The sequence below is a fragment of the Octodon degus genome, unplaced genomic scaffold (assembly GCF_000260255.1).
Source record: "Octodon degus isolate 3935 unplaced genomic scaffold, OctDeg1.0 scaffold00104, whole genome shotgun sequence".
Taxonomy (NCBI): domain Eukaryota; kingdom Metazoa; phylum Chordata; class Mammalia; order Rodentia; family Octodontidae; genus Octodon; species Octodon degus.
Window position 1 is genome coordinate 5,406,887 of NW_004524680.1, and position 14,043 is coordinate 5,420,929.

At 50.3% G+C, this 14,043-nt stretch overlaps 1 protein-coding gene across 1 annotated transcript in view; it reads left to right on the top strand.

Annotated features, from left to right (window-relative positions):
- Nucleotides 1–2,065: 2,065 nt before the first annotated feature.
- The window catches only part of Tsnare1 (t-SNARE domain containing 1), a 78,553-nt gene continuing 66,575 nt past the window's right edge, over nt 2,066–14,043 (top strand). Inside the window, 7 exon segments of the mRNA XM_023723852.1 lie at nt 2,066–2,084; nt 3,019–3,048; nt 11,624–11,702; nt 13,077–13,193; nt 13,195–13,367; nt 13,370–13,516; nt 13,870–13,940. Of these exon segments, the coding sequence (XP_023579620.1) occupies nt 2,066–2,084; nt 3,019–3,048; nt 11,624–11,702; nt 13,077–13,193; nt 13,195–13,367; nt 13,370–13,516; nt 13,870–13,940 (636 nt within the window).

The following is a 14,043-nucleotide window of genomic DNA, read 5'->3' on the forward strand; positions in this document are numbered from 1 at the left end:
TCAGAGCTCAGAAAACTAAACAACTAATAGAAATTGTCTTAGTTACTTTTCTTTCATTGCTGAGACAAAATACCTAACACCTAGAGTGGAGGAAGGGAAGGTTTATTTAGCTCGTGGTATGTGGAGGGTTCAGGCTATAATCAGGTGCCTTCAAGGCAGGGTAGCGTGGTGAGGGGCAATGGTTCATGGAGGTGGAAGATAGCAAAAGCACCAAGAGCAAAAAGTGGGGAAGCAAGCCTCCTTTCCTCTCGTATATTGGACGTAGGCTACCCACCCTAGGGTGGGTGTAGCGCACGGTCTCCATGCTCTCTTCTTGCACAGGTTCCGGGTATTTCCAAAGTGAGGACCCTGGCTCCCTCCTGAGTCACTTAACCTTCTAAACTTCTTAAGTTGGCACAATGAATCAACCATGACATCATCCTGGAAACAGCCTTAGGGCATGTGCTCTACAGCCTGGGATGTAGAACTCCTGAGTTACTTAGTTAAACTTGCGAACTTCTCGAGTTGACAGAATGTACCAACCATTATAAAAATGCATGTGGTAAAGACCAGGCTCAGGAGGCTTTTAGCTGGGAACCAGGACTCTAGTGGCAGTTAGTAGACTCCAGGCTATATTTGTTATGTGTGGGCAGACAGTTTTTCTACATTTCACTTCTGTCCCAAGACTTTGAAGGACACTGAGTTTAACAGCAGTAGAGTAATTAATCTGATAGAGGAAATGTCAAGGCAATCAAACATTTTGGCTGTGGTTTGAGTACTTTTGGAGGACTTTTAATCAGCTCTACCTTGAAAATCAAGAGCAAATGGCCCAGCCAAATGATTTAAAAAATCTTGAATTTGTCTAGAAAGAAAATAACTGGTAAAATTAGATGGTAAAATTGCAAGGATGAAGCAGAAGAGATTAGTTGCTAAAAATTTATCACTAAAAAAGAAACCAAGTCCTTTACCACCTCACAATAGAAAAGATGGATTGAGGGCATCAAAAGACGCAATGGGACCCCACTCCGGGTACCAAAAGCTGATCAGTTTGTGCTAACCAGAGAAAAAGATTTAAATATAAATATAAATGCATATATGATTTGCAAGTTAGACTTCCAGTGGCTACCTTCAGGGTCAGGAGTGGAAGAACACAGAAAGGATATTTGTATACCAGAGAGCGGGAGAATCTATTCAGAAGTCAAAGGCCTAGAGCTTGCTGCAGAGTCCTGTGAGAATCAGCATTGGAAATCAAAGGGCATATTTAGCTATAAACCATGACACACGGGCTCACAGCTTTTGTTTTCCCTGGAGATCCCACTAAGGGAGCCTTCTGTTCCCCTTCCCTAGGAAGCACAGAGAGGTTGAGGGAGGCCTAGTGGCGGCAGTGAACAGGTTCCTGCGATTTGAGAGGCTTTCAGCCCGGAGGATCACAGTCCTCCCAGCTCTTTCTGATGTCCTTCCTCTGCCTACTGCATCTCACAGGGGGCAGATTTCTTCATATTCCACAACCAAAGTAAAGTATGACACAACTTACACTGAAGGTAGGAGCACTTCTGGTTAAGGCTGCCTGGGAACTTATGCAGGTGTGGGTCAATTCCTCTGTTCTCATTGAGGTGTTTTATTTTGGAAAATATAGTCTTTTCCCGATAGGACAGGTGATTTATGTTAACTGTAATGGACTTATTATTCAAAGTGAATTAGTAAACAATTAAAAAGACTCCCACTTTTTCATTTCCAAAAGTAAATATCAATATACAGGATGCACACAGACTAAAGCTGTTTGAGGGTCCCAGTGATTCTTGGCTGTGTCGAGGAATCTGGAGACTATATTTCTCAGAATCTCCTGCTGCCCTGCTTTGGTGGGTCAAAGGCACATACAAGAGCCAAACACAGGCTGCGGTCTCTCTGGGAGGACCCAGAGTTATACTGGCATTACCTGGCCCCCAGAACTTGGACCCCTGCTCTTCTTCTGTGTTCCCAGACTGAATGTCTTGCTGCGGGTCTTTGTGCTGGTGGTTTGAGTGGTATGGTAGGATCTTTAGGCACTCATGGGAACTCTGGGATGATGATGTCAGGATCTCGGAAGATGGCCAGGTATGGCATAGGTGTGCTGCTGTAGGGGAGGGAAACTGTAGGTGCTGCTTGATTGCATCCAGGCTTGGGGTCCCCAGGTATGTGTTTCCCACATGGCGTAGGGTGGGCAGGATGCTGAGCTATCGCAGCAGGAGTAGTGAGCATGAGTTCAGGAGCCGGGTGCCGAGTGCTCGCCAGGTATCAGTTCTGCTCTCAGCACTGAATGTGTATGGACTTATTTCTCATAACCTCAGAGGTAGGTCTTTTATTACCCTCCTTTTGCAAAGAAGGAAATCAAGGTTCAGAAAGGTCCAGTAGGTGATAAAAAGCTGAATAAGCAATAGGTGGCTGGCGTGGAAGCCCTCATGAGCAGCCTGCCCCCAACTCTGGTTCACACAAGTCGAGGGTGTTTAGGAAGACAGTGCTAGAGGCAGACATTTGGCTGGCCATGTGAGCTCCCATGCTGTGTGGTGGATACATGTGGGAGAGCCAGTGGGGACCCAGGAATCTCAGAAGCTAGGTGGGGTGGGCCAGGTGGGGTACGAGAATATGGGGGAAAGGGCTCTGAAGTGTCTTTAAGGTGGCCAGAGGACTTGCCTACTTGGAGGTCTCTTGGGAGCGGTAGACATGCCTTTCTCAGGGCCGTGCTTCGGTACCCTTACAGTGGAACAGGTGAAATAAAAGGCTGCCTCAAAAGGGGTTTGTGGGAGCCACTGTTTTGGGGCTGGTGGTAAGCCCATGGTAGCCCTGGAAACTGACACAGTGAAGCCAACCACAGGGGCAGGGGTGGGCACAGGGTCCTTGCACCTTGAATTCAAGTTGTATCAACCTTTTTCCTTCGGCTCTCTGGCTTTACTGTTTTCTTCCAGCCTTGGATGGAGGCGACTTGCCTTGTTCGCCATGAGAAGGTATCTTATGGATCTCTCACCAGTGGATGTAGCCTGAAGAGCTGCCTGCCTTTGTGAGGACCCTCAAGGCAGGGTTGTCAGCCAGTAGGTAATGGCAGCAGGGGGCAGGGGACAGGGTGTGACCAGGGGAAGGTCTTCTCTGTGTTGTGCTCCTCTGAGAAGTGTTGAGTATAGTCAGTGACCATACTGAGCGCTCGCCTGGGGGAAATTTGAACCCCAGGAGAGAAAGGTTTTCGGTGAAGGCTGCCCTGTGTTGAGGAAGACTAATTCAGTATTGTTGCAGGGCACAGAGCTGGCATTCAGGTTGCCAAGTTGTTGGAGGCACCTGGAGGGTTTGGCACTTGGATGTGGCACTTGGCACAGCACACAGGAAAAGCAATGGAGGCCCTTGGGGCTGTTGCTTTGACATCCAGCACTGGGCAGCTGGCACGGGGCAGAGCTGGGATCCTCTTCTAGATATTTCTGAGTACCAGCCCCAGCCCTTCATATGCCACTGAGCTCCATGCCCCTTCACCCACAGGCTAGAATCCTTAGGGACTTGCAGCCGCCCATACCCTCATCTCCCTCTGCAGTCGGCCTGCCTGTGGGTGTGGCCTGGCAGGTGCTTGCGCCACAGGCTGGCTAGCCTATGTCGGCCCACATCCTGGCTCCATGCAGGCCCACTGTGGGCCCACACCATGGCCACTGATTTCTTTGCCAGGCTTCATCCTCTGTGTCAGGGCAGCTCCTTGAGCTGCTCTCTGGGCGAGTCCTGAGCTCTCTGTTTAGCACTCTCTGCCACAGGTCGGCCCTTAGGCCCAGCCCAGCAGCTTACCCTGTGCTCTGCCTGTGTGCTGGTTGTGGGTCTGCTGAGCTCAGAGCCTGTGTGCTGGGCCTCCCTGAGGCTGCCCAAGCATCTTCCCTTTGGGAGTCTGGAAGCTGCCGGAGACTGGGGTGGACAGGCAGCAGCCAGCATTGCACTGTACGTTTTGCTTCTTCTCATCTAGTCAGGAATCTGGAGCCTGAACAGGGACCGAGCGAGCCGCTTTATCACTCTGGGTTTCAGGATGTGTTCTGGGATGAGCTGGAGAGGTCCAAGGCTGAGCGTAGGGTGTGCATGCTCATATTTGTATGTAGTTCAGATGTGCGGACAGGCATAGCTCACAGCTCAGGGATCAGAGACTTTGATACCCCTTTGTCACCTGCCTGTCCCCAGCCCTTCTCCTTCCCTCCTCCTCTGGGCTCTGTTTATTGCTTCTTGCTTCCCTTCCTAGTTTGCTTTCATGTGTCTCTAACAGTGGAATGGTTTTAAGCTTCACCGAATGGTATCATGCTGTCTTGCTGTGGGTTACGGCTTCCATACACTTCGTTCCTGAGAGTCGGCAGCACAGCCCATGGCCGGCACACGCTCATTGTCCCTGTTGTCCGTGTGGGGCTCTGCAGCTGTGCCGGGCATCCTGCTTGTTCTGTGGCTGATTGACAGCTGAGGTTGTTTCCTGTTCCATGCCTTTGCCTTTGCTGTCATGTTGCTGAGCCGTGAGGAGGCCGTCCCAAGTCTCCCAGGCCTGGAGGAGAATGGATCCAGGGTAGCGCTCCTTTGCTCTTCTTTCACGCTTCTTCCACTCTGTACTCCTCCTCCGCCCCTCCAGTGTTCTGCTCCTCTTATGAGCTCTTTCTCCGCTCTCTCTCCACATTCCCCCCCCATGCTCCTTCTCCTCTGTGCTCCTCCTTCACCATGTTCCACCCTGGGCTCCTGCCTGCTCTCGCTTCCCATGTCCTTGATGGTGCCCAACGATGTCAGCCAGGTAGGTGTGAGACGGTCCCCCCAGGCTTGGATTGGTATTTTTCTGTGACTGACAGAATCCGTCATCTGGGATGGAATTCATACATCTTTTCATGTGTTTATCAGGCATCTGGGTCTTCACTTCTCAGTAACTCTTTTTGTATATCTTTCTCTTGGGTTTGCCTTCTGTTTAGTGATTTGCAAGATTTACTTGTATGCCCGGAAATGAGACCCTCGTGAGCTGTGCTGTGGACACGCCAGTCTAGTGGGACCTGCCGCGCGTCACGGCACCTGCTGACCAAGCAGCTGCCCATTATTTCTGTTATCATTTTTCTGTTTAGTTTAATAAAATCTTACCAAAAGATGACAATGATATTATCCTTCGCTGTCCACTGCGGAGCATATAGTTTGTTTTTGTACGTGTTTCACCACTTGAAATCGACTTTTGTTGTTGGTGTGAGGTGGGATAAGGTGGAGGGACAAATTGTCCGGACTGCTTAGTCTGCCCTTCCTCTGCAGAGCTGTAGTGGCACCTCTCTGAGAGCAGCTTCTGTAGAGTGTCTCTCCATTACTTTTTTATTCCTGGGTCAAAAGTCCATCTTGATTTCTACAGTGATGGCATAGTTCTCCGTGTCTTTCAGGGCAGGTTGCCCTTGATATTTTTCTATAGAAATTTCTTGGGTGATGCTTGCTATCTGTTACTGAACATAAAACTTGGAATCATTTTTTCAGCCTGTTGGGGGTTTAATTGGCATTGCTTTGTGTCCATAGATTAATGCGAGGGACATTGATATTGTCATCATTTGGAGTCTTCCAGTCTGTAGGTGTCTTTTGTCTTTGTCTTTGTAGGGTCTTCTTTCATGTTGTATAATGTTCCCGATAACAATCTTAACATATTTTCTTAAACATTATACAACAGAAGGAAAGCATATTTTGGCTGCATTATCAGTGGTACTGTTCTGAGATTACATTTTTCCAGATATTCAGTGCTGTATACATGTGACATTCTTTTTAAAGCAAAGTCCACAGAATTCATTTAGTTTTAAAATGTTTTGTATTTTAACCTTTTAAACATGGAAACTTTAGAACACCGAAAGTAGACACAATGGCCTAGTGACTCCTGGGCCCCTCTTCCATACCATCTGTCCCCGTGGCTCACTCACGTCCCACGGAGTCTGGCTTGCACCCTGCTGCTCCCCCTCCCGTGTCAGACACCAGGTCACCTGTTAATGTCTCCGTGTGTCTCTAATGAGGTGGACTCCCCCGCGTGGCCCCATCTGCTTTGCCAGTGCTGCCTTCCCACCACAGTGCCAGGCCCCTGCTCTGATCCCTGTGCCTTGTGGCTGTTCAAGGCTGTCCACGTGAGGTAGGCCCGGCAGACCCACAGGCTGACACAGCTTCTGGGTCCCTCTCCCCCGCGCCCCAGAGTCCCATCCTTAAGTTTATTTAAGCCCTGCAGTGTTTTTGCCCTTCAATTGATTTGTTGAGGAACCAGACTTTTCCTGTGGAATGTGATGTATTTTTGTCTACTGATTTACATCCAAGCCATTTTGCTAACCTCTTTTATTAATTGTAATGATTTACAGCCTTGGACTCTCCTGTGCCTCCTCTATAGGTGGTGCCACTTGTGAATAATGGCAGCCTTTTCCCCTTCTAATGACTGCACCTTTTATTTGGTTTTTAGTCACTGATTGGGCTGGCTGGAACCTTTGTTACAATGTTGGCTGGAAATGGCTGCTGCAGATGCCCTTAGACTTAGGACGGGCTCACGTACGCCACTGTGCACTGGGCGGAGGCCCTTAGTGTGCCCGTGCTACTGAAAGCCAACCTCAGCCTTGCCTGGACTACCTCCAGGGGCTCGGGGCCCTTGCGGTTGGGCAACAACACCTAACACAGCTTCGTTGTAGAGCGCTGACTGTCGCAGGCATGCACACAGGTGAGGGCTTTCCAGGCGGGGTGGGACGCAAAGCCACAAGGCCCCTCATCCAGGCGATGCCAGCAGCCCAGAACAGGGCAGTCTCAGTAGTCTCTTCTGCTGAGCGCGTGGCTGGTGGGGAGCTGGCCAGCAACGCAAGGGAGGACCTACGGCACACTGCCAGCTTGGGGAAGTCAGGGCTCAGAATTTGAAGTCTGCTTTCTGCTGAATGTATATCACGTTCTCGCCATCTCAGGAGAAAATATGCTGAACTGTCATATGTTAGGGGTCATGTGTAAATTCTCTGAATTTGTGGAAGAATGGGATTATATATCTTGAATATTTGGGGAATTTTCCTGTGAATCTGCTTATGTTTGTAGAAAGATTTTTGATTTCCAGTTAATTTTTCTAGTTGTAAAAAGATGCACAGATTTTCTTCTTTCTTCTTGGGTCAGTTTTTGGTAGGTGACATTGTTCAGAAATGAGTCTGTTGCTCCCAGTTTGCAACTTATTGCAGTGAAATTGTCCTGAGAGCCTCGCCTGGCCAGGCTCACGCCACACTGTGCAGGGCAGCACGCTGGAGCGCTGGCTGTGGGAACAGCCTGGGTAGGTCCGCAGCCTGCCTGCTGTGCCGCCGCAGCTTGTGACCGCCCTCCAAAGATGGGGCTGGGTATGGCCCCATGTCCAGGGCAGCAGGAAGTTGGAGTGAGGCGCTCCCTGTGGAGGGAGGAGCCTGCATTTCCAGCTAGGGCTCCCGGAGCGTGAGGTTGCCACGGTGGCGGTCACCCTGCCTGGCGCTGCCATTGCTTATTCAGTATTTGCACTTTGTCTCAGTTACTTTTCTCTCGTAGCTGGGACAAATACCCGACACCCAAAATGTAGGAAGGAAAGGTTTATTTAGCTCACGGTCACTGGAGGTTTCTGTCCATATTCAGCTGGCTCCAAGGCAGAGCAGCACATGGCAGAGAGCAACTTTCATGGCAGAGGCAAAGAGGAAGAGCACAAGGGAGAGGTGGCAGCAGCTCGGGCAGCTGGCTTCTCTTCCCTCCTTTCACTGTAATGCAGATTACCTGCCCCAGGGCAGGTGGAGCATCCACACCCACAATAACCAATCACAAACTCCAGAAGCCGTCCCAAGACTGCATGAGGCTTTGGGGGGACACCTAGACACAAGCCATAACACATTTCCTTTTCTTCTTATTTTATAATCAGTATTGAGGGGGACTTGCTAACTGTACAAGTCTTTACTGATCTTTCTAGTACCTGATTGAATTGATTAATTTCTACTTATATTTCCATCATTTTCTTTCCCTTTCTTAAGTGGATAGTGTTTTATTTATTTTTATTCTCAGTTAGGGTAATACCTCATTTATATTTATAACTTGTTTTTTTAATCTTTTTTAATAAAACCCTTTGAAATTAAGAATTTCCAAAGAAGCACTGTTTTAGTTGAATTATCACACATGGATGGTCTTAACCATCCAGCAGAAAAGTTTAAGAACGAAGTATAAGTAAAGCCATGGTGTTACGCTGAGCTGTAGGGGACTCAGGTCAACAATTTCTGACATTACCAGTCAAGCGGAAGACCCAATATTATTATGGGCTACTGGACTCTTTTAGAATATTTTGCTGAGTTAACACACCTAAAATATTCAAATGACGGAACTAAACAAAAAAGGGGATACAGTTGAATGTCCATTTTGTATCTGTGTATTCAAAATGGTTAGGATAGATATATAGTTACATTCTCTTAAGGAATAGAGTGATTTGTTCTAATAGTGTTTGTAAATAGGATATCATGTCTTCATTTTGTACAGCAAATAACCAGTAGGAAGAGAGTATGCAATGTGTTAATTATTGAAACTGTCCTGCCAATTTGATTTGAAACTGTCTCATTGCTATTTGTTTCTCAATAAAATTATGGGAAAAATAAAAATGTGGTGTTTAAAAATTAAAATTTTTATTTGGTTTCAAATATTTTGTAATTTCCATTATGATTTCTCCTTTAATCCAAGAGTTCTCTCAGTAGAGTAATATGGTTCAATTTCATCATTTTCAAACATATGTATTTTTTCCCTAGTTGTCACTTAAAAATGATTACTAGCATAATTACATTTCTATTAGAACAGGATTGATATTATCTGGATTTGCTGGTGATTTTCATCACAGATGCACAGTAGGATTGTGGCCCAGATTTTGTGCTTTCCTTTACCCTGGAGTGGCCTGCGAAGGCTTTAAGGGGTCTGACATTGGAGGCTACGGGAGCTGCAAAGGGCCTTACAGGCAGGATGTTGGGGAAGACCAGTGCCCACCCACAGGGCCAAGAGCAGATACGTTTACAGAGCCCTTGCTGGGCACCAAGGTCCTGCCACCTTTCCCTAAATAATTATGCAGTGCTCTAGGGCCCTTCCTTTATCTAAATGTCCCACAGATAAAAGCAACTGTTGACTGTTAGGAAAGAACCCTAGTAAGCAGAAGGGAATCCTCTTCATGTTGGAGAACTCAAGTAAATAGAAGGGAACCCCCACAAAGTCTCCATGAAAATGGCCCTGGCTTGACCAGATAGGGATTGTGGGTGGCATAGCTGTGTAGAAGTGGTCAGCCTCACCAGTAACCAGAGAGACAGAAATTAAGATAGGCCAACGTGAAACCTGGACCTCACTGAGCAGCAGGGGGCGCCAGTGAGGCAAAAGTCTCTTCCTGGGCTGCCGCAGCAAGCTTTAGGAAACCCAAAGGTTCCCTCTCAGCCTCTTCTTGGACCCTGTTGTAGGAAACAAATAGGAGATGTGGGCAGAGTTGTCCACAGCATGACTTAAGAGAGTGGCATTTCAGAAGTGCTGTAAATATCCAGCGTGAGGGGAGCAGTTTGGCAGGTGACACTCCACGGTGGAGTGTGGTGTTCTCGTTTGAATCACGTTGTTGAAGGACCCTGAGTGACCTCCCTACCTCAAATGTGGTAAGGGAAAAAAACTGAACCATATATATATTATTTTAACTGTATACGATACACTCTCTCTAACCTTCAGGGTTAGTGTTTAGCTCAGCATATTTTAGTAGCAAATAATCTTCACATTTAAATTTATGATTGTCTGCATTTAAATTTTTTCTGTAATTTATATTATTGTGACAATAAACTAATAAATGTCTCAGGCTTGCGGTTCTGTCCCTAAGCGTGAGTGAGGTTCATGAGGTTCAGGTGGGCAGAACAAATCAGCCCTGGGGGAATCCAGGGGGTCACTGTAGGGCAGGGCCAGGACTTGGGGTCAGGTCCTCAGGTGATAGCTGTACCCGTGGTCACTTGGGGCTGGATAGGGCACTGTACAACTCCACTCCTAAGTAGAAACTTCTGGGATGGTTGGGGGCCTAAGAGTTTGTTTCCCTGTGGGAGACGGTAGGTAGATGCTCCAGGAGGGAGGCCTGCCAAGAGGCTGTGGACCCAGGCCCTGGAGGAGGCTGGGGGGGCAGGCCCTGTTTTCCTAGGAGAGAGCAGTATCTCGGAGACACTGAGACACCCAGCCTACGTCAGTGCCTCTCTCTCAGGTGTGAGTGCCTGGCACTGTATCTATGTAGAACCTGGACCTGTCCCTTCCCAGGTACCTCAAATATAGTAGTTTGCTATTATTTTCTTGGTAACCTGTGTGCTTCAGTTCTGTGCCCCAGAATCAGTAAGACCACACCTTTCCCTCTTTGTGCATCTATCTTTCCTCTTCCCCCTCCTTACTATAGGGCCAAACCTGAAAGACGTGAGGCTCATGTCCCGGGACAGTGAGTAGGTACCCCTTCCTGAGTCTGAGTCCAGGAGAGTTTTGAGGCAGGGCTGCCTACAGGTCACAGGCAGCGTGAGGCAGCCTTCTGCTGCCTGTCTCACCTCTAGAGAACCCCGAGAAGCTGTTCCCTCTCTGTCCCAGTGGGCTGCAGTGTCCTCCTGGAGGGATGCAGAATGTGGGCCAGCCAGGGCATCCTTCGCACTGCTTTTCCAGGGCTGAGGGTTTGTACAAGGGCTGGAGGGTCTGTATGAAGGTCCTGCACAAGACCCCTTTTCAGGTGCCGCTGTATTGAGACCCAGCATGGAGCTGGACCAGGGCGGCTGTGTCCTCTGGGGGGTTTTGTGGAGCTATTGGCGAGGTCAGAAAGTGCTCCTGCCCAGACACATCATATTCCTTTTGCTGAGACATGGTCTCCTAGGAACCGTATGTACCTCACTTAGAGCGGCCTCTGGTAGAGCAGCTCACGGAAAGCCAGTGGGCCTTGGGCTGTTGGATGGGAGCCTGGCGCTTCAAGGAATGAGGCCTGAACAGCAGGACCGAGTGAGAATTTACTGGCCTCCGCCTGGCTTGTGCCGCTGCTCATTGACTCCAGGGGTTTGTGGACTAGAAGGCATCCTGATGCCAGGCGTGGCAGGTACTTAGAGGGTCCACGAGTACCCGTGAGTGTGTCTGGAATGTCTTGGGTATTCATGAAAAGATCAGAGGAAATTAAGAAGCATTTTCCCTGGGGCCAGCCAGATCTATGCTCTGGGCCTGCTGGGAGCCAGAGAGAGTGAGCCCTCAGCCCGTCCGAGCGTGCCGAGTGTCCACTTCCTGCAAGCTATAGGACAGTATTTTCACAGAGTACGTGGCATAATCCCACGCTAGAGTGTTGTGGCAGTTTCATTTGTCATAGGATGCTAAAGCATTGTGTTCCATTTTTGTGCCTTCATTGTCTCAGTCCAGGACCACTTTTTTTGGGCTGTTCTGGAAGACCCCTGTCTAGGGTGTTTGTCCAAGTTTGGGGCCACCTGTCAGAAGAACTATAGTTCAGAGAAAAACCCTTTCAGAGAAGTTCCGAACTTGGTGCCGACATCCAGCGAAAGGGGGGACTGGGAGGCACGAGCGCCAGGGCCCTTGGTGAGGCAGCGGGCCTGCACCATGTTTCTCTGCCCACAGCGCCTCAGACCACTTGTACCATCAAGCTGGAAGCCGTTGTGACTGCCCGCGCTGTCTGTAGAGCGTGCTAGATGTGAGGCTGCATGTGGAATCCAGCAGTTCCCCTGCCCATCACCAGACCGCATCCCCAGCGGGCCTTTGTGGGGAAGAAGGTGGAAACCGAGCTAGGTGGTCACACCCCGAAAGCCAGAGGCCAGGAAGCGAAACATTGTCCCTCAGATGCTGGGTCTGGGGCTACTGGGAAGGCCGCCAGAAACGCTGGTTGAGGAGGAGGGAGAGCCCGCAGCCAGGGGCTCTGGGTACCTGGGTAGTGTCCGCTGTGTGAGAGAAGCCGCGCTGTGGGCTGCAGCTCACCTCACCCTCCCTCCCTGACAGCAGAAGAGGGAGTGGACTCCTTCAAGTGTGACCAAGGGGGCACAGCTGAGGTGACTTCTAAGCCTGGATGACCCCTTCGATGCTTCTGCCTTAAAAGGAGGGCAGCACTGTTGCTTTTGAGTGTTTCTCACTCCTAAGAGTTGCAGATGGCCCGCTTCCCTCAGGGTGCCTTCCAGCACTGGGGGACTCTGAAGGCAACGTTTGGTTGTGGCAGAGCTTATGTGTGAGGAGAGAGATGGGGTGATGTGGTGCTGTCTTTTGGTCCAGCCTGGAACCCCTGTGTGCTGGGGTAGGAAGGCCACGGAGAGGAGAGGACTGTGCCGCTGACGAGGCCGTTTCTCCAGCTGCCTGCCTTCCTCCTGAGCTTGGTAGCGGAAACCATGGCCGGCACCCGCCTGACTCAGGAGCTCATTCGTTTGGCAGGCAGAGAGGTATGAAAGGTATTCCGGCACATCACTGGGTGAGAGCTGGTCCCAGGTGCAGGATAGCCTAGGACGGTGGGGGGTGAACCTCGGTCCACGCGCCGCGGTAGGCACTCAGAGCATCTCTCCACACACAAGCCAAGTTGCCCCAGCAGCCAAGCATCAACTAACAGCTATTTGCTTCTAAATGAAACCCCAGTATTGGGCTAGGGAGATAGCTCAACAGCGTAAGCACCTGCCTGGCAAGTGCAAGGTTGTGAGTTCAAGAATTCCCAGTACCAGCAAAAAGAGAAAATTTTCAACAAACCCCCCAGTATTCAGGTTTAATTGCAGTGTTGGCACTTTGCAGTAGATAAGCAGGATGTAGGTTCAGGTTGGGCACTCGGTCTCTAAAAGGTTCGCCACTACTGTCCCAGGGGGTGTCCATGAAAATAGAGTGCGGTGGCTCAGAAGTGGTGTTTTGCGTATGGCTCTGAGCAAGGCAGAGCTGGGGTCTGAGTCCTAAGTTTCTGGGCACCTAGTGGGGAGAGGTGGGAGCCAGGAGCAGGCAGGTGTGTCCTGAAGCAAGAGTCACAGAGAAGGAATCCCCAGAGTGCCCCTGCAAGTGCCACTCCTGCCAGGCCCAAGGCCTTCAACACTTGCCTTCTGGGGCCTTTCCAGGGTCAGCGAGCATCCCTGAAGGGTCCAGTGGTGGCTCCTCTCACCGCCTGCCGCTAGGCCCAGGAAGGACTCAGCGGCAGGGCCTCACTGCCAGATGGCAGGCTCCATGGCTACCCAGACCAAGCAGAGAAGGCCCAGCTCCTGCCTGCAGGAGCCCGATGTGCTCGTGTCCGAGGTCGCAACGCCACCAGTTGCTGTTTGTCACAGGACAGCTGAAGGCTGAGCTCATCTGTGGGTTCCGTGTGTGGAGCCACATGCTGCTGGCTGTGAATGTGCTAGGTTGCTGTAGCTGCGACCTCGTTGAATTGAAGCGCAAGCAGCAGGAGTTGTGTGCCGTTGTGCAGCGCAAGCTGGTGACGTCCAGAAGGCAGCCTCTGGCTCTGGCCCAGGCTGCAGACAGCCATGGCTCTGACTCTTATACCCATGGTGCAGAGTGGCCAAGACCTTCTCCTGCTGGGCCCTGTCCCTCGAGGCCTTCAGCCTGGAGCCACCCCAAGGTGAGCTCCGAGGCCAACTCACCTTCCGGGCTGCTGCTTTGGCCAGCCAGGAGGTGGCCCCGCCTGGCTACACCACCTGTGCCTTCTTCCTCTGTGGTCTCTCCTGTTCCACCCTCTTGTCTTCTTTATTACATCACTGTTGCCATCTGGATGTTCTCATTCATTCGTCCTCTGCTCTGCTCCCTCCTTCACTCATCCATCTATTCATTCATGATTTACAAGCAGTTTTAAGGTCTTAAGGGCACTCCAGAAGTCAGCTGACTTCCTGGCCAGCTCTGGTCGGGACCCTCCCCTTCTCCCATCCTGCATCTGAGCTGAGTGTGCTCTCGAGTGTAGCTTTCATGGTCATGCAGGCACTGTGCTGGACATGGGCGTGGTGAGCAGCCTGTCTGCAGCTGTAGCCCAGCACGGGCACACAGCCGAGGTACGAGCCTGTCAGAGGTGTGCTGGCCTACCCGAGTGGAATTCTGTGTGCTGATATTCTTCTGTCTTGTCCTGACACTCCCCATGCCTTCCTGTCCTACCCC